The sequence below is a fragment of the Girardinichthys multiradiatus genome, chromosome 11 (genome assembly GCF_021462225.1).
Source record: "Girardinichthys multiradiatus isolate DD_20200921_A chromosome 11, DD_fGirMul_XY1, whole genome shotgun sequence".
In the NCBI taxonomy this organism is placed as follows: Eukaryota; Metazoa; Chordata; class Actinopteri; order Cyprinodontiformes; family Goodeidae; genus Girardinichthys; species Girardinichthys multiradiatus.
This window is the reverse complement of record NC_061804.1, coordinates 6,011,989-6,035,852: the sequence shown is the minus strand read 5'-3', so window position 1 is coordinate 6,035,852 and position 23,864 is coordinate 6,011,989. Positions and strand designations below refer to the sequence as shown.

General features: G+C 39.1%; 2 protein-coding genes and 1 long non-coding RNA gene across 4 annotated transcripts; 2 read left to right on the top strand and 1 right to left on the bottom strand.

Moving 5' to 3' along the window:
* The first annotated feature begins 2,678 nt into the window (after positions 1-2,678).
* Positions 2,679-5,613, top strand: LOC124876074. The gene is made up of 3 exons (XR_007040202.1): positions 2,679-3,402; positions 4,714-4,771; positions 5,507-5,613. It is a non-coding gene; the product is annotated as an uncharacterized LOC124876074 (long non-coding RNA).
* LOC124876073 (microfibrillar-associated protein 3-like) lies at positions 4,935-9,516 on the bottom strand. The gene is made up of 3 exons (XM_047378564.1): positions 9,381-9,516; positions 8,412-8,706; positions 4,935-6,530 (listed from the first exon to the last, which is right to left on the bottom strand). Exons 2-3 carry the CDS (start codon positions 8,659-8,661, stop codon positions 5,857-5,859), a joined length of 924 nt encoding a protein of 307 aa, XP_047234520.1. The 5' UTR covers positions 8,662-8,706; positions 9,381-9,516; the 3' UTR covers positions 4,935-5,856.
* A 1,062-nt stretch (positions 9,517-10,578) lies between these two features.
* On the top strand, positions 10,579-21,962 carry fam114a2 (family with sequence similarity 114 member A2). Of its 2 annotated transcripts, none has more exons than XM_047378400.1 (14): positions 10,579-10,768; positions 12,732-12,983; positions 13,304-13,403; positions 14,246-14,347; positions 14,441-14,544; positions 14,627-14,761; positions 14,855-15,016; positions 17,800-17,923; positions 18,004-18,089; positions 18,866-18,955; positions 19,105-19,229; positions 19,317-19,389; positions 19,571-19,624; positions 21,489-21,962. In XM_047378400.1, the coding sequence occupies exons 2-14, from the start codon at positions 12,747-12,749 to the stop codon at positions 21,588-21,590; spliced, it is 1,494 nt and encodes a 497-aa protein (XP_047234356.1). In that variant the 5' UTR covers positions 10,579-10,768; positions 12,732-12,746; the 3' UTR covers positions 21,591-21,962. The 2 variants fall into 2 exon arrangements, with proteins under 2 accessions (XP_047234356.1, XP_047234355.1); XM_047378399.1 differs by having other exon boundaries at positions 14,420-14,544.
* Positions 21,963-23,864: the final 1,902 nt, after the last annotated feature.

The following is a 23,864-nucleotide window of genomic DNA, read 5'->3' as shown; positions in this document are numbered from 1 at the left end:
CTCATGCCAATGCCAAACGTTGGTTTCAATGGTGCAAGAAGCGCAAATGCTGTGGACAATGTGAAACATGTATTGTTCTCTGATGAGTCCACCTTTACTGTTTTCCCCACATCTGGGAGAGTTACGGTGTGGAGAAGCCCCAAAGAAGCGTACCACCCAGACTGTTGCATGCCCAGAGTGAAGCATGGGGGTGGATCAGTGATGGTTTGGGCTGCCATATCATGGCATTCCCTTGGCCCAATACTTGTGCTAGATGGGCGTCACTGCCAAGGACTACAGAACCATTCTTGAGGACCATGTGCATCCAATGGTTCAAACATTGTATCCTGAAGGCGCTGCCATAGGATGACATTGCACCAATACACACAGCAAGACTGGTGAAAGATTGGTTTGATGAACATGATAGTGAAGTTGAACATCTCCCGTGGCCTGCACAGTCACCAGATCTAAATATTATTGAACCACTTCGGGGTGTTTTGGAGGAGCGAGTCAGGAAACGTTTTCCTCCACCAGGGGAGTGGTGGCCTAGTGGTTAGAGCAGGAGGTGCCTTGTGTTCCGGAGGGGGACACAAGGGGCCGGGTTTGTATCCCATAGATTGCCACTCTGGGTCCCTGAGCAAGACCCTTAGCCCCAGAATGCTCCCCGGGCGCTGCACAACGGCAGCCCACTGCTCCCTATAAGGGATGGCTTAAATGCAGAGGGTCTAAGTTCCCCTCGGGGATCAATAAAGTATCAATTATTATTATCATTATTATTATCACGTAGTGACCTGGCCACTATCCTGCAAGAAGAATGGCTTAAAATCCCTCTGACCACTGTGCAGGACTTGTATATGTCATTCCCAAGATGAATTGATGCTGTATTGGCCGCAAAAGGAGGCCCTACACCATGCTAATAAATTATTGTGGTCTAAAACCAGGTGTTTCAGTTTCATTGTCCAACCCCTGTACATCCCATTGTTCATATTAAAGTTTGAGGGGTGCCCTATTTTGCTGTCGCTTTACTTTGCTGATGCTGATGGTTGTCCAATTTGTTTGTTTCTTTAATGTTTATTTCTTTCCGGAGCAGTCACCCAAACAGAGCCAGACCCCTTTATCAAGTTGTTGAGCTTTTCAAAGTCATTGGTTGTGATGCTGCTAACCCAACAGATGACGGCAGGGGAGATTTCACTTTCCACAACAGATTTGGATATGTAACATCTTGCTGCAAATACAAGAAGTAAAGTCTGGTCATCTCCTTCTTGTGGAGAGTTTCTTTGTTGTGCCTCTGGTTCTGTCTATTTTCCAATGGGAACCTAGAGGTATTTATACTTGTCCACCACCTCCACTCCTTCTCTCATGATGGAAATAGTTCTTGGCTTGTACAGCCTCTTTCAAAATCCACAAGCCTCTCTTTTTATCACTTTAAAGATAAGGTGATTGTTCCCACACTATGCCACAAAGTGATCCACCAGTTCTCTGTACATGGTCTCTTGTCCATCTCGGATACACCTGAAAACTGCGGAGTCATTCAAGTATTGTTTTCAGATGGCACAACTGTGACTTGTACATGAGGTTTGAGGTGTACAGACTGAAAATAAATGGTGAGCGTACAGTTCCCTGTGGTCCTCCGGTGTTGCTGACCATTTGGTCAGACACACAAGCTTTTAGTCTTACAAGCTTTGGTTTCTTTGTCAGGTTGTCATTAATCCAAGCAATTGTGGAAGCTTCCACTTTGTCATCTGGAGTTTCTTACTTATAAAACACCTACATTGTTTTAAATGCTCTGGAGAAACCAAAGAAAGTGATTCTCACAGAGCTGCCTCCTTTGTGCAGATAACAGCTTATTGGTGTGTGGTTGTGTCTTCAACTGCTACACAAATTATATATTTTTCTATCATGATAAGACAAATCCTTTAGCGAGAAGAGAACAGTAGTCCTAAAATGTCAAATGAGAAATCTTTGTATTTTATGTTTTTGTGTATTATCTCTGTCCTGTTGTTTTCCTGTAAAGCACTTTGAGTTACCCGATGTATAAATGGTTCTAATGTTTTGCTAAGGAGTTGGACCAAAGCGCAGACAAGATAGAGGTAACATAATGTTATTATTGATAGTTTATTTAAGAAAAGACTTAAGCTGGGGACACATTACACAATTGTTTGCCTGATTTCACACTAGATTCCCAGCCAGGGAATGTCTGTGTCAGTCGGCACTTTTTGTGGGCAGTCGGCAAGGCAAAAAACTCTGTAAATGTGAAAGGAAATTAATTCTAGAGTCCGCAAGTGTGTGAGAGGGACTGACCTAACCAAACCTTAGTTGCAGTCAAACAAACATGTTTGAGTTTTTAAGCCGAATCTGATGCAGTTGGGTAGTGTGAACTGATCACAGACCCAACTGCAAAAGCATGCTGTGGACAGCCAATGAAAAGAGAGGCTATGACACATCTTCAGCTGAGAGCTGACTTTTTTTGTATCTTTTTTGTAGCTATACAGCATTATGAGCATAAATGCAAAACAGCACTGGGCATAATGCAAAATACAACTTAACTAATTACAATCGCATTGTGAAAAAAAAAACAAAAAAAAACACCAGAGAATCACTGATATTAAAGACTGAAACACAGTAAATAATGAAGGGCCTTACTGAAATAAACAAAACAATTCACACATTGAACATAAAAGTGAAAGTACAAATTAACATTTCCTAATGTCATATTTTCACATTGAATAAACCTATTTATCATACAAATTAATGTTCCAAGTAAATGTTCCAAACTCTCAACTTGAGTATTAGCAAAGAATACAGTCAACCATATCCAAATCATATTCACTTGTTAAAAAAAGTTATATTTTAAATTACATCACATTAATTTTATGGGGGAGTGTAACAGAACATCTGAATTTTCAGAATATTATCACCACCTACTGGTATGTTTGTCCCTTTAAACTGTCACTCTCACGAGAGTTTCTGCAAGAGTTTGATGCACTCAGTTGGCTTTAGTTGGTCTGATAAATCCTGTAGTCTGTGATCCCCAAGCAGGTCTGGTTGTTAAGTATGTGGTCCCCAGTCTTTCATGTCTTGACACAAAAATCTGTCTGTTAATGTGAACACCTAATATTTTAAATCTGTGAACTGTGCAAGTCTCAAGTGTTTCCCTGGCTTTACAGAACAAATGAGGAACTGGCACTGGAGAATTGAGGAAATAACTGACTGGAAACAGAAAAGTAACTGGACAACACAGGGAAGCCAGCATGGCAGATACTTGACAATGGAAAACAGGAGAACCTGGTGAGGTAGTGAGGAAACTGACTGACTTATAACTACTGGGAGGGTTGATGGGTGGCATGAGAGCCAGGTGTGACTAATGAGGAGAATGTAGTGCAGCTGGGGAAGAACAGAACCAGATGAGGAGAACTGAGGAAGGTGACTAATAAGCACATATCCTGTGGATGTGCTGCTTAGATTATTTCACTCACTGTTTGGTCAAATCATGTTGTTTTATTATTAAAATAAGATAATTTTTACTTGCTGGACAATATTACTCTATCTGTATTAATTAGATATTGCAAACCTGCAACCAATAGCATGTTTGCCATGGTTTATTTTGCAAGCTTTATGCATCCTAAAAATGTATTTTTTTACACTCACTATTTTCTCAACCTAACCAACTTTATATTACAGGTGATTTCTGGAAAACCTGTTTAAATGTAGACATAAACATCTTAAATTATTCTGCTGACTCCCAGTTTCTCTTATTAAATTTCAAATTTCATGAAAATATTTACTGGTCAATGCAATGTCTAGTTTTCAATAATATGTTTCAGTATTGAATAATAAGTACACAAATGCCCCCAGGATTTGAACCTTGACTGCCTATAGATGACTATAAAGTAAAATGTAAAGATCACTTCGAGTTACCTGAAATAGCTTTCTAAGCTGTTTTTGATACTACTGGGCTTAAATGTGAGACTCAAAAATGTGACCGGATTCTGAGGAGTGTTACTGGCAGTGAGAGTGCCGGAGCTCACATGGAACTATTATTCAACAGCTCCATCATGTGGTTTGTTTACACTGCTGCACATCATGGCAGATGTTATTTCTACCACTATTTTAGGATAATTTTTTTATTGTGAAGGTCAATTAGAAACATTTCACAAGTAAGTTAAAAACACACAAGGTTCCAATTTCTAAATCAAATCCTGACTGATGGTGACGCATTCTTATCTCATTAATGTTTGGAGTTAATAACAGCATATTGGCTCCACCTGGCAAGGAGTCTTAGTTTAAGAGGGATTCAGCTAGCTGCTGAAAGCGATTCAGATGACAGAAATTCATATCTTAGTGAGGAGGTGTGGTTGATCCAGTTGCTAGGTGTGACGCTGTCTTCTAAGAGCTGTGATTGGTTGTTACAAAAACAAAACAAAAAGGCAAAAAAAAAAATGTCCAACACAATCAGGAGGATTCATCGAAGAAGCCAATCTTCTGCTGTCCATCTAGGTTTCATTCTTGTCCTTATGTTTAATTGGCTTCTTTGCGGCCCTTCGTGCAACAAGACCATCACTGCCAATATTGAGCAAGCTCTGCCCTGGTGGCAATATGTTTTTGCAGTGTCCTTAGTATAAAACAGTCCTGAAACTTGCTTGACACTTGATGTCCTAAGCCTTGTTTGCTGCAGCTTAACTTCTAAGCTTGTAGCTTTTAATGATCGATAAAAATGTTCTTTTATCTTCCTAGCAGACATTTGGAAGCCATTTGATACAAAGTGATGACAGCTGCATGGGTTTCTTTCAAGGTAACTATAGCTAACACAAAATCAAAATGACTTCACGTATATCTGCCTCACTTTTACAGCAATCAGTCTGCAAATTAGATTGGCTTCAGCTAAGCTCTTTCACAGCTTTACCATTCAGTTGTTCTCTGTCAATGTGAAGCAGAAAGAGTAGACAGCAAACCAGTTTCATAATTACTTAAATGTTTTAGTTAAAACATTGATTTGTTTATTTCATATCCTTCAGAGACACAAAGCAGATGCAACATGTCCACGTTTCTCAGCTTTCCTTTACCTTTTAAACATATTTTAGACTTTATATTCAACATCTATATCCAGGTATGATATTGTGGTCTGTGCCTTCAAGTCAAATAGAAAATGACATCCAATAAGTAACAAATTTGCCTTTCATACATCACTGTCTATGTGCATTCAAAACAACCTAGTTATAAAAATTAAAGTCTCTTTCTCAGATAATCAAAATATTTATTGGTAGATCATGTTTGAGAACCAAATTAGATATTTTTCATAGCAACCATTTGTTTTTTCAGATTCCATCTTGCAAAACTGTGTAAAAATGTTCCTCCACTTTAGTTGAATTACTCGCCTGTTATTAACTGGGTTTTAGACAAACAAAGACCTGTATAAACAGACATGTGAGATGGCAATCAAGCCTTACAAAACTCATTTTCCATGAGTGATATGACAACAATGGAAGTGGTGAGATACTGATATTACAAGGCAACATTCTGTCTGAAGGTTGACCGGCCTGTCAGAGGGAACAAAACGGAGTAAAGGATGTTTGAAGGAGCCAAATGTGCAGAAATTGCAAAAATAAAAGACAAAGAATGTAAATCTGATGGCGAGTTAAAGAATTTCTGAAAGCAAAGAAAAAAGTTCTAACAAATGTTTGAGAATCTAAGCTCTCATTCTGTGCAGAAATAAGAAGGTTAAAACAAATTGTAATCTCTACATTCAAGATGAAAGTCAAACCTACGATCAATGCGATCTTCAAACATATCACCTCTAACTTTCTGGCTGCAAAAATGTATTTTTGCTGGAATTCCCAATGAGTTCATCAGTTGGGCTTATCTGTGTAATCTTCATCATCAACCTTCGTCATCAGCCTTTACTGTATGCAGTGACACCTTGACGTTTTCACAGATCCCATCATGCCTTTGTCTTTCACTCGACAGCATTGCCACACACACCTCCTCCTCTTCGTTTCTGCCAGGGCACGGCGAGCTGAAAACCTGCCTGTTCCTGAATGCTGCTGCAGCCAGTTCTGCTGGATCACACTCTGGGTTCTCCTCTGCAAATGATCTACAGTTCAGAATGAGCGGTGGAAGAGGAATGCTGTATGCCAGCTCCTCAATGTGGCGGGCAAACTCCATGGTCTTAAACTGCGTGACTTTGGCAAACTCCACAGTCTTCGCCGAGGTTACTATGGGGATGGTTTTGGCAATGTCAAATGCTTTCTGCAGCTTCTCTGTGCCCTCAGTGCGGAAGAAGTCGTTGATGGCCATCTCTGTCTCTTTGAGGTGGGTGCCTACCATGCTCAAGCGCGCCATGTTGAGGATCATTGTGATGGCGAAGGCCACCACGCACACCACAACAAAATACACCCCGAGGCCGCTGTCTGTGTAGGCCACACGCAGAGTGACTGTGTAGTTTTTGGTGAGGCCGATGCTGCTTGAAGCGACGCAGGTGTAGCGGCCGCGGTCCTCAAAGGATACTGCCGTGATGTTTAGGACACCCTTCTCCTGGATCTGCCACTTCCCACCTAAAGTTAGAAAATACATTTTACAACCAAACACCAGCAGTCTGTATTACTATATGAACATTGGTCATGCTACTAACAATGGACCGAAACATCCTACTATACAGGATTTATGGCCACCTGCCCAATAGTGTGTTTGTCCCTCTTTTGAATTAACTAAACTGAACCACTCAAGGTGTGCTGTGGTATCTAGCCCCAAGATGTTAGCAGCAGATTCTTTACGTTCTGTCAGTTCTAACATGCTGCCTCTATGGATCTGAATTGTTGTACAGTTTAATCCAAAGGTGCTCAATTGGATTGAGATTTGAGGAATGTGTAGGCCAAGTCAACACTTAAAACCCAATGATCTGCTCCTCCAGCCATTTGTGAACCCCTTTTGCTTTGTTGCAGGGTTTATTATCTTGTGGAAAGAGACCACAGTCATCAAGGAATACTGGTTCCAACCTAAAAGGTCTGCAGCCATGTAGCCCCATTTGCAGCAATCAGTGACACACTGCACAAGCCTTTCTTCAGAACCAGCATTCCTGTCTTCTGCTATTTAAGTAGCTGATCTGTTAGATCGGACCACAACAGCCAGTCTCGCTTCAATCAGTGAGTCTTGGGTTGTCATGAGCCTGTCACTGGTTCACCACTGCTCCTTCCTTGGACCATATTTGATAGATACTGACCACTGTAGACCAGAAACCCCCATAAGAGCTGCTGTATTGGAAATGGTCTCACCCTGTCTCTACCCTGCTCAGCATAAATTGGTTCTTTGGTAATCTGTCTGACTATTAACATGGCACTGGTTCTTCTGATGGGTTTAGGAGCCTTTTTCTGAATGATTCATTGGTCAGAGTAAACATATTCCTCTGAGAATGGTGAGGTACTAAACTAAGGAGAAGTGACAAATTATGCAAAATCCAAAGAAAATGAAGTTGCACACTCAACCTAACTATAGCAAGTCTGTTAACCCATTAGATTGCTATCTGCTGTGCACACCTAGGCTAACAACTATTAGCAATTGTGTCTGGCTAACTATTTCTGTTTTTATTTAACCTTATGATTTGGAAAGAAACAACGACAAGCCACTTTCATCTTTCCAAACAGGTTGGGATGTAGATATTGTTTAATGGTTGTTATGGAGACTTGGTGACCCTACATGTTTCTTACCTTCTTTACCATGTATCCTCCTCACTCTGCATGGTATCAATAAAAGTTTAGGCCCTCGTCCAGCCTTGCTTGTCACTGTTCCAGATTTTGTTCTTCTTTCTTCCCACATTTTTGCGATTAGCTCTTTCTTGTGACCATTTTCTGAGTTATAAAAATGAACAAATCTTCCTTTCTTAAATGACATGTAATCTTATCTTTATCATTTTGGGGAGTGGCTAAGAGAAATGGGCCTTTGTGTCATGTCATATTTAGACGCCAAGGAAACGAGTCACAAATTGTTAATAAGAAATTCATTGACACTCAGTTTAAAAAGTTGATTATAAATTGAAAAAAATGCTTTGGTTATATTTGTCTTACAGGAATTCTTTGCGGGTCGCAGTAATTGTGGCTCCAGCCATATTCTTAATATTTCCTAATGATGACACTGAAAACAGTAACTTAAATTAAAGGCTTTTTTTTTTACTGTGAATTTATTAGACTGCATTTAAACAATGAATTTATTTAAAACTTTTTACACATTTTTACCAGAAGGGGCCAAAAACCGTCTGTAAATGGATGACATTTTGATCAGTTATAGTTCATTTGAAGTTGTGTGTACAGTTGTTTTAGATACATATAAATCAAAGAAAACTGAACTAGCATTTATTTTTGGTTAGCCCCCAACTTATTAGAATACATTAATGCCTTCACCTATAGTTCAAAATAACGCATCTCATCATGAAATCCTCCTACCTTCTTTGTCTCCAAGGAGAAGTCCTTTAGAGTTGTACCACCTAACATCCTCTAGACCTGCAGTCACGTTACACTCGATGAGCGCACTGGACCCCTCCTTTGCCAAGATGTATCTGCTGGAAGGGACTGGGACCAGCTGTGTGAAAGTCCCTGCTTCTGTGTCATTGTGAGCTCCATCTGCTGTCCAGCAACCAAGCAGCAGGAACACAGGAAGCGTGTGTGACAGGCAGAGCTTCTGAGGTGACAACATGCCGAGTGGAGCTTCAGGCACAATTCATATCTAAACCAGAAAAGCCTGCAAAACAAGAAGAGTCAGTGGCTGTGACACAGCAGCATACGGCTCCTAACCTTTTTTTTTGGTTTTGGCAATATCTGTGTTTGATAAAATGTTAACATTACAATCTCAAGCATGCCCATTTCTTTAATTAAGTTTAATTTGAAATGAAACAAATACAAAACGGTTTGTATCTAGAATAGTAAGATGTACCTGGTTACATTTGTTTATACCCTCCTCATCATAAAAACTAAAGTACACCATATCCTGATGGATATAGGGACTATTAAAATCTATATTTTAGTTGATTAACTTGTATGTTGTACAGCATTTTTAAAGTATTTGCATTATAAATCACTTTCCAATTAAAACATGATGTTAATTATGAAATTGTCTCCAGGAGCATATTAAAGTCAGCTTTTAAATTTACAATGTATCTTGTAACTAGGGAGTATTAAACTGACCCTGTATGTAAAACTGAATACGCTGAATACCTAGGAAAGTAATTCACAAAACTACATTGAATCTTTTCTAGAATCTATAAAGAGATACATTTCACATTTTAATAAATCTGGGTACTTACAGTCTATAACACAGACGAGCTGTGAACAGTCACTATACCTCTGATTAGATCAGCACTGATTCTAGTCAGGTAAACTTATTTCAAACAAATATTTGTCATATAGCCTACTCACCTGCTGTTTAGCCATAAACACTGATCCTTCAGCAGATTTAAGCTTGTTTTAGACCAAAAGAAAGTTGTTTTTAAACCTAATTTTCATATAGGTCCCCTCCAGCGTTCAAATCAAACACACTCTGTACGCTCCAACAACTTCCTGGTACAGGTGCATAAGTGGGCTTGGCCTAATATTCACCTGAAGAATAGAACGTTTTGATCTAATTACAAATGATTAAAAAATGGCTATAAAAATATCTACTGTTCAAAAACACATAGCCCAACTGTGATGGTATTTTTTGAGGTGAACATATTTATTTATTTTTTTTATTAAAAGCAATTTGTTGTGCTAGTTGTATTTTTATTTAACTCAATTAAATTAATACATTATTTACTTTGAAGGAAAGAAAAAAATAGAAGATAAACGCGTTTTTTTTTGTTGTTTGTTCTCTTTTTGACATAAACTGTATTGCTTGTAATCTAAATTAATTTATTTTGAAATATTCAAGAGTTTTACTTCCGTCTTCTTTTATACATAAAGTTAGCCAAAGAACCAATAAATGATCTGTTCCTTTCAAAATGAAACACATTAAGAACGATGATTAGATGATAGATAGATAGATAGATAGATAGATAGATAGATAGATAGATAGATAGATAGATAGATAGATAGATAGATAGATAGATAGATAGATAGATAGATAGATAGATAGATAGATAGATAGATCTTGCTGTTAAGCTAAATAATTATAAGACTTGTTGTATGGTAACTTTCTTGATAATCATTTAATGTATGCCAATAAGTACTGAGGACTAATATGTATAAATGCATTTGCCTTTCAAATGACTTTAAAAATGAAATAATAAGAGCTTTGACTGTTCTATCATATAGTAACACAAGATATATCTCAAACGTCTGTAAACATTGGAACAAGTGTCTGTATATTTTGTAACAATTTCATCTGTTTGAAGATTGATGTTGACATCTGTCTGTGTTTTCTTTTTAAATGATTATGTGTAAAATACAGGAGAAATAATTGTAAAGCAACATTAATATAAATACTGAGTTGATTAAACAAATTCTGAATAGTGGTAAGCATTAAAGTGACTCGAGATATTCGGATACTTTTCTACATTTGTTCTCCATGTTTAAAAATGAATGTTTCAGGACTGCTTTATTTTGAAGACGACAGACGGAAGTCTTGCCTCCCACAGACGTAACCTTTGAAAACAAAATGTGACGTGGCTAATCCAGCTGGACAACAAAAACAAGAAACCTGAATTATTTCGCTGTACTCTGGAAGAATAACTGAAACTTAAGTTTTGGATAATTAAGTCCCAACTATAATTAAAAGGGAAAACTCTTCTAAGTACTTCCGGGGAGGAAAAAAAACAAGCAGATTTGAGGTAAACGTTAGCTGCTAGCATCCATTTAATCAGCTAAAATAAGAAAAGATACATTTGTTGTTAAAACAGTTTGATTGGTATTGTCTCCAGTTCGTTTCATGTTTGCTGAGGATAACAATAATGTTTAGTTCAATTCATCGTTTTTAGCAGCAACGTTTCACTTAAAGATTCTTTGAAAACACATTGATGGCCATTGAGAGTCTGGTCTGTGGGAAAGTACAAGGTTCAACTCCACGATTTTCTAAAGCAAGAAGGTAGGAAGCAAAAAGGCTGTCCTCGAGTGTCCTGACTAGATATGTCCCTGGTCCAACAGATCCGGATCAAATGGCTGAATGACCTCCTCTGCATGAAGAGTCCTGCTAATGACCTACTAATTTGATTCAGATGTGAAGAAAAGACACATCTGAGAGTTACAGGACACCAGTCCTGTTCTAAGACATCCTAGTGACTTTATTGAATGGGAGAAGCTGATTTAATCATTTCGACAGCAGCTCCATACAGGTTGTTTGGGGCAAGCTATGGCTGAAACAAAATAGCTCTAATGATCTGCGGTTGTGCATTGTGGCTGCTCACAACACAGGAAAAAGCTATGATGCCATGTCTAAATGTCTTTATTCCAGTGGCTATATTAATAAAAGATACAAGATCCACACTGTGGAAGATCTCAGAAGATGTTGCAGAATGTCAGAAGTGCCCCCTGCAATGGCAGGGGGTAAATAATACTGAGGTCACCACCAGGGACATCCTGCAGGTAGTCCAGCAGACACTGCATACTGCTGAGAAAGCTACTTCTCCAAGTATGGCGCACCAACAATACTAAATCCCATTTCAGACCTTGACTCTATGTTTCTGGGGGTATTTGTTTTTGTGAAGTAGGGGAGGGATAAGTAAAATGCTCTGTAACCCTTAAAAAGAAACTTTTTCAGGGGGACACTTTGAAATAAAAGGGGTAGGAGGAAATAACCATAGGAAATTGGTTTCAGCCAATAGCCTGGATGGACTTTGGAAGAGCTCATCTAGACAGAGAAGAAGTTTTCTGGTCTTCAGTTTTGTTGTTAGGTGAAATAAAAAATGTGGCCTATATTTGAAACAGCGAAGCATTCAACTCCGAGAACACCTTCCCTTCACCTTTTGATGGTGGGAACATAATTCTTCATGGCTATATTTGAGCCAATGGGACTGGCAACCTAATCAAGACTACATCAAGAGTCTCAACAACAACACCTGGCTGCTGTCCACAGAGAAACCTGGTCTTAGGCAACATTAGATGTTTCAGCATGAAAATGGCCCAAAACACAGAGCTAAAGTGGTAAAGACATTGTTAGCTGACAAAATGTTGTTGTCACTCATATTATACAGGTTTCCTCAAAGAACCGTTGTAGATTCTGATGGCCGTTGGTTGGTAGGATCTAAATATGAATGACTGGAGTGAGACAGCCCAGCTTTAAACTGTGGTGATTAGGGTGATGGCAAGGAAGCCTTCCAACCTCAAGGAATTAGAGCTCTTTGCAAAAGAGAAGATGCAAAAACTTGGTTGGCAATTATAATAAGCAATTTGTTGCTGTAGTAGCCCATTAAGGTTATTCCAGTAATAAATGGGAAGGGTATGAAGACTTTTTGACATAGCACCCCTGGTACAATGTCTCATTGTAATTTCCAATTCAAGTATAACCTTTTGTTTCATGAAAATGACCTAAATCTAAACCCGTCAGGGGTATAATTAAATTTGGCCTTAACTGTTTGTATCCTGCAAGAGAAAGAACTTCTATTTTCAATCTGGCCCTTTAAAGGCCCCATTTTTTACTTCAGATAAACTAGCAGCGACCGAGAAGTTCTCTGTACCTTTGTTGACAAATATCCTGAGATATGCAATGTTGTGGTTTAGGATTAGAGTGCCACTTATAGGCAAAATTTTGGGATTAAAATATCCTTAAAACTTCATGTCATCTGTTATATTCTGCAGGCATGTTATGCTGAGATGTCTGGTAAGATGTCTGACAGTGAAGTACCTCGTGCAGCAACCGAAGGGACAGAGGGGGCACCTGAGATGCAGGATCCCTCTCCTGCTGAGACACCAGGAAGCTCCTCGCCATCTACGCCAGACATCTCCACTGATGTAGCCCCAACGAGGAAAGCCAGGAGGAGACCAGAGGCCAAGCCTGCGGCAGAAAGTGAGCCAACACCGAAAGCAGAGGAGCAGCAGCAGCCGGCAAAGGTAGATGTCAAATATGACACCAAGAGAAGGTGCTCGATTTAGCAGTGGCATGTCTTGCTGTGATGGTGATCTGTTTTGTTGAATAAAGGTTTTCCATTTTTCAGCTGTGTTTTAATGTTGATTTAAAAGTAGTACAGATTTCTGAAAAAAAAATAGAATTAGGCTTATTACATTAGTCCTGAATTACAATCTCCGCCTCGAAAATGACAGCCATAATTCCTCATAACGGGACAACACCGGGGGGCACTTACCATCATGATGTGCCCCACCACCAACCTTTGTTTCTTCTTTTATTCTTCTCCTGTCCTCATTTCTCACAGACGCCCAGTGAGTCAACTGTCTCTCAAGGTGGATGGGGATACTGGGGCAGCTGGGGTAAATCCATCCTGTCCACAGCAACAGCTACTGTGGCCACTGTGGGTGAGCATCCAGGACACTAAACTGTCTCTTTTAAGATTTATCAGGCAGATGATTCCAGCTCATTAAAAAAAAGTCCCATTTGTGGAGGCAAGTCAGTCGCACATTCAACGTTCCGGGGAGCTTTGCCCAAATAATTTTCCAAAATACTTTCAAGTCAACATAATGTCCTGAGATTTTCCCTAAACCATTGTGCCTTCATTAAAAAAAGAAATATTAAAAATGAGGCTGTGAACGGGAAAAAGAAGAAGAGAAGCTTGCAAAACTGCTTTTACGTATTTTAGTTCGGGTTAGTCTTCAGTCTGAGATCCCGGATGAGCCCCCGGTTTTCTGCAGTCTGACCCCGCAGCTTACAACAAATAAAAGAAAAGGACAAAAAAAAATTTATTGCACTGTGTTTAACAAATTTTCTCAAAAGCTTATAAAAAAATATAATTTTTTAGACTTTGGTTTAAAAAAATGAGAAATACAGAAAATAAGCCAGCGAACAGTAAAAAAGGAAAGAAAAGGTTTTCCCAGTATACTCTGTCCTACAGATTCTAGTCAAAGTCTTCAAATTCCTTTTAGATTTGCTTTCTTTTCATGGAAAGAAAGTTTATTTTTCATCTCAGGTTTAAGATGCCCAATTTGACAACCTGGTAAGAGCCAGATAATTTGTAGATATGAACAAATGTATGACATATTTGAAATAAAAGAGGTTCTGCTTTCTTTTCTCCAAGATTGTAAGCAAGGGCTGCAACTAAAATGACAACGTCCATGTCTGACCTCTTATCTGTACCTTGTTTGTATTTTCTCCTTGTCATTTGGGTCAACTCTTCATCACTTCTTGTTTTCGGTTTGTCCAGGCCAAGGGCTCACTCAGGTCATCGAGAAGGCGGAAACATCTCTAGGAATTCCCAGTCCAACTGAACTCTCAGCAAAGGTTGAGGAAGAAGAGAAACAGCAGGGTGAGACGGGCTCTGTGGTGAAAGACAATAATAAAACAAAACATTTCTCATTGTTTTTATTTTGTGAAAAAGTTTTGGATTCCTCTCCTGCAGGAGAAGGCAGCAGCGAGATGGAAAAAGTTGCAACCGATGGATCCTCAGCAGTGGGAAGTGCAATGGGAATGTTGTCGTCTCTAACAAGCGTTGTACAGACCACAGTAAGGAGATGTTTTACAGCATGTGGTGCCAGTCACTTTTCATCTTGCAAAATAATCTCAGAGAAAGTATACGTCTTCATAGGGGAAGACTGTGATCACAGGAGGTCTGGATGCCCTGGAGTTCATTGGGAAGAAGACGATGGATGTGATAGCCGAGGGTGATCCAGGCTTTAAGAAGACCAAAGGACTGATTAACAGGAACGTTACTCTGTCTCAGGTGGGTAAAGTCTACATGAGCTTTTAGTGCATCTGAAAAGGTTTGTTCAAGTTAAAATCCAGTTATTTTCTTTTTGTATGTTTTTTTTTTCAGGTTTTGCGGGAGGCGAAGGAGCGAGAGGAGCTGCAGAAAGAGAAAGAGTCATCAGATACAGAGAAGAAGGGGGTCGCGCACTATGGGATGCTGTTTGATGAATTCCAGGGTCTGTCGCATCTCGAAGCCCTGGAGATACTGTCTAGAGAGAGCGAGTCCAAGGTACAGCTTCCCTTATTGCTTTAAAAGAACCAGTCGTATTAAAATAATGTTTTTTTGCAAGAGACTTTACTTGTAAAATAAGTTTCTTATACCAAGTCTTTCAATTATATCTTAAAATAAACGTCGCAAAACAACAGCAATAAGACTGTACCTATAAAGGTTTTAATTAGTGATAATAACAAGTGATAAACCGGAAAAATGAATGGGACTTTCTGGTACTGTTCCAAATTGGTTCAGATTTTACTTGGTAAACCTGTGTTACCTTGTGTCATTTGGTAATTATAATATTGTTTATTGTTGGTTTTATTTCACTTGCGCTACTTAAAACCAATGTTGACCAAGTGATAAAACAAATAGGAAAGAACATGCATTAATTAAAAAATGATAAAACATAAAATCTACTCATGGGGCTCCTCAAGGCTTCATTTCTGGGCCACTTTTATTCAGTACCTGTTTTCTCTCTCTAGCTCAGATTATTGTATTACTACATGATGATACAAAATAGTGACGCATCTTTATACACTGCTCATAAAAATAAAGGGAACACTTAAACAACACAATATGACTCCAAGTAAATCAAACTTCTGTGAAATCAAACTGTTCACTTAGGAAGCAACACTGATTGACAATCAATTTCACATGATGTTGTTCAAATGGAAAAGACAACAGGGGGAAATCTTTGGCGATTAGCAAGACACTCAATAAAGGAGTGGTTCTGCAGGTGGGGACCACAGACCACTTCTCAGTACCTATGCTTTCTGGCTGATGTTTTGGTCACTTTTGAATGTTGGTCGTGCTTTCACACTCGTGGTAACATGAGACGGACTCTACAACCCACACAATTGGCTCAGGTAGTGCAGCTCATCCAGGATGGCACATCAATGCGAGCTGTGGCAAGAAGGTTTGCTGTGTCTGTCAGCGTAGAGTCCAGAGCCTGAAGGCGCTACCAGGAGACAGGCCAGGACACCAGGAGACGTGGAGGAGGCCGTAGGAGGGCAACAACCCAGCAGCAGGACCGCTACCTTTGCCTTTGGGCAAGGAGGAACAGGAGGAGAACTGCCAGAGCCCTGCAAGATGACCTCCAGCAGGCCACAAATGTGCATGTGTCTGCACAAACGGTTAGAAACCGACTCCATGATGATGGTATGAGGGCCCGACGTCCACAAATGGGGGTTGTGCTCATCGCCCAACACCGTGCAGGACGTTTGGCATTTGCCAGAGAACACCAGGATTGGCAAATTCACCACCGGCGGCCTGTGCTCTTCACAGATGAAAGCAGGTTCACACTGAGCACATGTGACAGACGTGACAGAGTCTGGAGACACCGTGGAGAGAGATCTGCTGCCTGCAACATCCTTCAGCATGACCGGTTTGGCAGTGGGTCAGTAATGGTGTGGGGTGGCATTTCTTTCCGTGTGCTCGCCAGAGGTAGCCTGACTGCCATTAGGTAACGAGATGAGATCCTCAGACTCCTTGTGAGACCATATGCTGGTGCGGTTGGCCCTGGGTTCCTCCTAATGCAGGACAATGCTAGACCTCATGTGGCTGGAGTGTGTCAGCAGTTCCTGCAAGATGAAGACATTGAAGCTATGGACTGGCCCGCCTGTTCCCCAGACCTGAATCCAGCTGAGCACATCTGGAACATCATGTCTCGCTCCATCCACCAACTTCACGTTGCACCACAGACTGTCCAGGAGTTGGAGGATGCTTTAGTCCAGTTCTGGGAGGAGATCCCTTAGGAGACCATCCGCCGTCTCATCAGGAGCATGTCCAGGGGTTGTAGGGAGGTCATACAGGCACATGGAGGCCACACACAATACTGAGCCTCATTTTGACTTGTTTTAAGGACATTACATCAAAGTTGGATCAGCCTGTAGTGTGTTTTTCCACTTTAATTTTGTGTGTGACTCCAAATGCAGGCCTCCATTGGTTCATAAATTTAATTTCCATTGATGATTTTGTTCTTGTCAGCACATTCAACTTTGTACAGAACAAAGCATTCAATAAGAATATTTCATTCATTCAGATCTAGGATGTGTTATTTGAGTGTTCCCTTTATTTTTTTGAGCAGTGTATTTCTGTGTCAGTTCAAACGCCATTGTATTTGACCTGAAAAGCACAAGTTAAAAAGGCTAAATTGCTGCTTCCAAGTCTTGAAAATTAATCACAAGACACCAGTCATTGAATTAATGCACTGGCTCCCTGAAATATTTAGTTAGTTGTCAAGCACAAACCATCAGAGATCTGTTCTCCCAGTTCCTCGGACAAAAACTAAACAAAGGGAGGCAGCAGTTTGTAATCTCATAAGCTCTGGAGCCAATTTCCTGAAAACCTGAGAGGTGCAGAAACCTTTGGCTCCAGTAAGTCCAGACTGTAAACCATATTGCTTTTTGCAGCTTTCCATTAAAGTCCAAACATTCGTTTTAATGTTTCTTTTTAAAAATATATTTAGCTCACCCAAATAAACCTGCCTTATTTTTGTGTTTTATACAGTTTCTGTATGATAAAAATGTGAGGTGCAAAATTCTAAAATATGGTGTAAAAAAGCGAAACTTTCAGGGTAATAAATGATAATCAGCAGTTGACACCAGCTGTAAAGGAGTTTTGTCAGGTATACGCTGATAAAACGTATGCGTTAACGCCGTGCCAACGAGGAAAGACATCAGCAACGACAAGCTGATGTTGCTGTTCATTCATCTACAAAGGGAAGCACCCTTCGCTCTTTATTCTTAGTTATTAAGAGCTTTTGCTGAGTCCTTTTCTACACGTGGATTTTTATTTAGGTGAAGTCTGTGCTGACAACTCTGTCTGGAGACGAGCTGATCCAGCTCAGGGAGGAGTTGGACCAAATCAAGGCCTCTTTGTCCTTGGTGGAGTTCGATGATGAGGAAGTTGACGACAAGAAAGGTAAGGCTTCTCCCGATTTGCATGTCTGCACCAGCAAGAAGGTCACCAGGATTGAATCATAGTCCTTTTTCTAAATCCAGATGAAGACGGCACAGAGTTCGAGAAGGATTTAACGTCAGCTGTAGATGGTCTCAGTGTTTCTGCCACAGCTGACAAACTCAGTAAGGTATGACTTTATTGTGTCTGCTTGGAAGTTACGCTCAGGGTTCTGGAGTAACTTTTTATGTATAATTTTGTTACGTAATTCATTAAACTCCTTCCCTGCTGAATCGACAGGAGACAGGCTCCTTATGTGGCTAGTTGAGTACACAGCGCCCCCTGCCTGTCTGCTATTGATAGGAATTTTACCTCTATTAAGAGAACTGGTTCTTATGGCTTGGCACACCCAAAAGCCACCGTTGTTGCTTAATTTATTGCCAAAAAAACAATGTAAAACAAATAGATTTACTAAGCATACATCATACTACATTTTTGTTATATGACTTTTTATACTCAGAATGGAACAGAGAATATTATAAAAATAAATGTTAAAGTACAGAAACGTCTAATGTCCCTTTGTAGAGCCTCCAGTTGTTCACTCCATGGAGATGTGTTGTTTGTGACCAACACATCGTTACTGTGTTGTACTAAAATGCCTTTTGGGCTGCAGCTGCTGTGGCAGATCCTAATGTTGGACACAATTAGTGTCCAAATAGGTGACAGCCAGTCACAATAAGTTATATTCAGTCTAATTTTACAAAAGTAATCCAAAAGTAACTACTTTTATCACATTACTTTAATAAAAAAAAATTTAATTGTTACAGTAATAGTAGATTAAAGTAACTTTTCCCAGCATGATATGTCCAATCAGATGTGACCATAAATTCCAGTTTATCAATCAGTTGCTTCACTGATTCTGCTATAAATATAAGAAATAAAAGCATTGTTTCTGTTGTCCAACAGGCCTGTAAGAACACCCGCAGCACAATCAGCAACATGAGCAAACCACAGGAAGACGACAGCCTAGAAGAGGAGAAGACACACTCTGCAGAGGTGTTGTAACATGACAGCCATTCAAAAGAAAAATCCAACAGCAAAGGATCACAGAACAGCATTTTTAGGATTTGGTACCAAACCTTTTAGTAATAACAAGTATGAACAGATCATAGAAAAACCTATAGCCATTTTATTAAATTCCTTAGGATGTACACGCTGCGGCCATCAGGAGTCTCGCAGAGCTGACTGCTCGATCCATCGAGCTTTTCCACAAGCTGGCCGAGATGATCCTGTTCTCCAACAGCAGCACGGACGCCAGCATCCTGTCACAGTAATACCACATGTTAACTGTTTTAGTTTCCACATGCTCAGAGACGCGGTGTAGGAAGCTCACTGCATCAAATCTGTCTGTTTTCAGGTTAACTGTTATCCTGTGTAAAGAAATCTCTCTGCTTTCCAAAAAGTTCACGTCCTGCCTGACCACAGCGGGGGTAAGTGAGCTGATGCTTCGTCGTAGCACTCGTGTTTAATTATTTATAAATGAATTCTGCACTCGGAACTGCAGCAGTTAATATTTTCAGTTGGAATAAATAAAAAAAAGTGTCTAATAACTGGTAATCTAACCAAGTGGTGCAGTATATTCATCAGTGCTGATTGCTGTGTTTTTGACAGTTTAATGAGAAGGGAGACGTCCTGAACCCGCTGATTACAGGAGTCTTTCTCGAGGTTTGTGTTCATTTTGTTTTAAAATAAGCACTTAGTTAACAACAAACTGTAACCATTAATATTTGATTAAATCAACAACAAAATAGGAATTAAAGCAGTTTACATCCTATAATGATCTTCTTTAACATTTCATAGGGGACATTTTTTGTAGGAAAACCTATTCCACAGTTTTAGTGAATTTGTATCTACAAAACAAACTTGAATTAAATATTTGAGTTCCTGGCATGTTTAAAAAGCCTTAAGCTATTGACAGTAGTATTTTTTTGATTACATTTACCAGACCGCTGTGTAATTTCAAGAGTATAATATTAAAGCAATTAGTTTACAATCATTCATTCAACAGTTTAGTGTAAAAGAAATGCTAAATAAGATGTTTTGTATAGTTTTGTCTCCCCTGGGCTCGGTTCTGGAGAATTTTAGTTTGTTTGGCGGAACTACTTTACACTTTTGAAGTGTGAATACCGTGTGCATTTTTTTTTTTTTTTAAGTGACCCCAACATCAGTCTTACTGGACTCCTGTAAAGTCTCAGAAAGGGTTGGACTTGATTTAAAAAATGTTTTAAATATTTAAGAGAGAAGACAAGTGTGGAAAAAAATGGTTGCTTTTCATCCAGTTTTTTTTTTTTTTTAATGTTACCATCTACAGGAAGATCATTCCTGAAACAAAGGAATAGTTACACTTTATTTATTTCTAGATTATGTCCCTTATCTCTAATTTGTGATTTTCAAGTTTCCAACAGAGAAAACAAAAATAAACATTAAGGCATTAAAAAAATCAGAAAGGATCATTTCATAGCTGTTTTGGGACCTATTGTTCCAAAAAGGTTTCCAGTTAAGATACTAATCAAGGCTTTGGCATTCCTAATTTTTACAGACAATGTAAAGTTATAACAAGTAACAATTTCAGCTTTAAACAGTCTGTATTTAGTGGAGGAGTATTTAGTTCAGATTTAAGTGTTTTACATTTTTTTTAACAGAGTTGTTTTAATTCCAGGTGCTATAAAAGATATGAAAAACAGCCTGCTGAAACACCACACTGCTGATCCAGCAGCTAACCTCAGGGTTGCTGTTTCATGATTTGTGGAGCATATAGATGAGAAAAACTCAACTTGGTAAAGTGTTCTCAGCTGTCCAGACCTGCCTGAAAAATCAAAAAAAACACAAGGACTCACGTTTCACCTGCCACCTAGTCCGCACTTCCCCAGTCCCCGGGTACTTCCTGCTTTCAGACGGTACCGTAGGCAAGACTGCCCCAACAATAGCATGTTTAGAGTCAATCAGGTGGTGATTTAATGAGGCTGAATGGAAGGGTTCAGCACGGCTGGGACAGGGATTGGCACCTCAAAGTATCTCAAAATCGCCAATATAAGCAGCCTATATAAACCTCCTTTGTAGGGTGGCTGGTCCCACCGATAGGAATAGGGTGAGAAACTCAGCTTTTCTGCTGGAGTTCAGGCTGAAGTCACTTTTCCTCATTAAAAAAGGAGTCAGTTGAGGAGGTTTGAGTGTCTGGCATGGAAGCCACTCAAGGAACATGCTTCCAACTCCCACTATGAGGAGGTGTTGGTTAAATTCTGGACTTGGTGGAGAGATCATGTCTCACAGCAGAGCTGGGGATAAATATGTTTAGGGATCTCTTTTGCTTGAGACCAGATTCTAAATATGAGATGAAGGGTGGATGGAAGTCTGGGAAAAAAAGTGTTTCCAGCTTGTAAATTGCTTTGTTTCGTAGTCGAGCAGGGATGTGTTCTTGGTCCTCTGACTTGGTCCTCATTCTGTCTCTCCTCAGCCAGTAAAATACTCTATTTTTAATTTTGCACATACATGACATTCACAAAATTTTATAAATGTTCCTCTTTCTCAGGCTTCCAACAGTGCATCTTATATCCAGGATGCCTTCCAGCTCCTTATGCCAATACTGGAGATTTCCTACATCCAGAGGAGAGCTGGACCATCGGAGCAGTGATTTCTGACCTCCGCTGCTTCTGTAACTGACTATGATGAGACTGAAGCTGCCAACAGAGAACCAACAAATCCTAAACACTTTTATAAGCTGCTTTCTGTCACACAGTGTTAATGTTTGTTGTTTGTATGTTCTGTGCAGTAAGTGGACTCACTGAAGTCCTGACATGGAATGTCTGGGTCTGCCAGCTCTGATCTGAGACAACTTAAAGGAAATATGAACATGAAGCAGCACAATCCTGTGCTTCTTGCTTTAACAGGTCACTGATCAAATCCGCCTGAAAGAACTCTTTATCAAAAAACAAATCAAGTGGAAATGGATGAGGAATATTAATCTGTTTCAGACGGTTTCAACTAAATAAAAAGGTACATCGAATTGCGATGGATTGTTTTTCTTTACTGAATGGATATCTTGTCAATGTGGAATAGTATGAGTTACCAGAGGTAATCCCAACAACATATCTTAAAGCCCAATTATTCAAGCCACTGGCAGATTTCAATTTTTTATTATTTTCTTTTAACTTAGAAGTTTGCTTCCAATAGAAAAGAGATGGTCCTCTAAAAACACAACAAAGCAATGTAAAAACACTTATCAGTTAAAAAATACAGTCCAATAAAAAATGGTATGTGAAGTCATTCTCAATCATCAATGGAAAAATCTTAACAGCAATCAGACCGTTTTTATCATTTCTGTCCAGCTTTTTGCAGGTTTCCACAGATTTTGTTTTTGACAATTTACCTTTGCTGATGAGCTCCAGGTCTTAGAGGTTGAAGGTCCACCTTGCCATCACTTTAATCTTTAGCTACCTCCACAGGTTCTCAGTCAGATGCAAGTCAGGACTCTGGCTGTGCCGCTTCAAAATGATATGAAAAGTTCCAGTCAGAAGACTGGACTAAATTACTTTAAACCTAAATCTGACTGGGGTATGTATAATTTTGGGCTAAATTGTTTATAATTTGTATCAAGTGATTTATATTGTGAGTTTGTATTTGATTGGTAAGATGTATGTTAAATCTATATATAATTTTTGCTAACAATTAGTATAAAAATGAAACAATAAATGAGGAATTGTAGTCAGAAAATAAAGAAATAAAATAGTTGTGTCACACAAAATTGTACATTATCAATTCTAATGGATGTCTAAGTTTTGCACTTTTTCTGTTATTTCTTCAATTGCTGGAGAAAGTGACATGTAGATAAAGAGTTGGATGAAGACAAAATGGTGAAATTTGCCCATTTAAAAATATGGCCTTCAGGAAAGAAGCTAATAAAGTGAGGAAAGATGATTTGTCTAATAAAACCAGTAGCCTAAGTTAACTGATATAAAGCAGAAAAATATTTACATGCACTGTGTAAAAAGGTATATAACTATTTTTTCTCATTGTTTGGAATTAAATCTGACTAAACCTTTTCCGTTTAGGTCATTTAGGGTTCACACCATTATTTCTGTTTGCTAAATGCTGGAATAATGTAAGATAATTTCTTTAGCTAACCTTTTTATCACTTTCCTAAAATTCTGAAGTTTACATACAGTAAGATTACTATGTATATGGAAGCACACCTAAGGTTGCATGTTAAAGCAGCCTCTTAAATACATTGTTTCCTTTTGTGTTTGTGTTTTCGAGTGATATATTGATGTGAACCACCCCTGGCACAAAAATTGTTAAAAGAGTGCTATTCACAGTGAAACAAGTCCCGTACTGACATGGGAGGAGAGGTTACTCCAAGATAAAGCTGCCATTGATAACAGATTGCAAATGTTATTAGTGGAGACATGTTCTGTGGGCAAAAGTAACAACATTTAAAGTGTTTAGCCACAATGAAAAGGGCCAAGTATACACATCATCCAGGAAGTTAAAGCTTGGGTTCAAATGGACAGTTACCCTAAGCATGCAGCTACATAACCTTCACAGCGGCTTAAGGAAATCAAAATCATTGTTTTGGAGAAGTCGTCACAAAGACCCATGATCTTGGATGGATATCCAAAATGTTGGACCCATACAGTTTACAAGGAAATCCTACCAAACACTAAAGAAGTATGGATATATTTTTAAATGTATATAAAAAACATAACACTAAATCTAAGACAGAAACAAGTTCAGTCTGACTGAAAGTGAGACAGTGAAAAAAAGGTTGTAATTTGTATGTAAATCGTTGGTTTCAATTGTATATGTAGGCAATATATTCATAGTATGAAAAAAGTAAAGCATTTTTCTCCAGATAAACATGTTTCTTGCTGAAGATAAATGCAGGAGCATAATGTGTTTCATGGGTTTG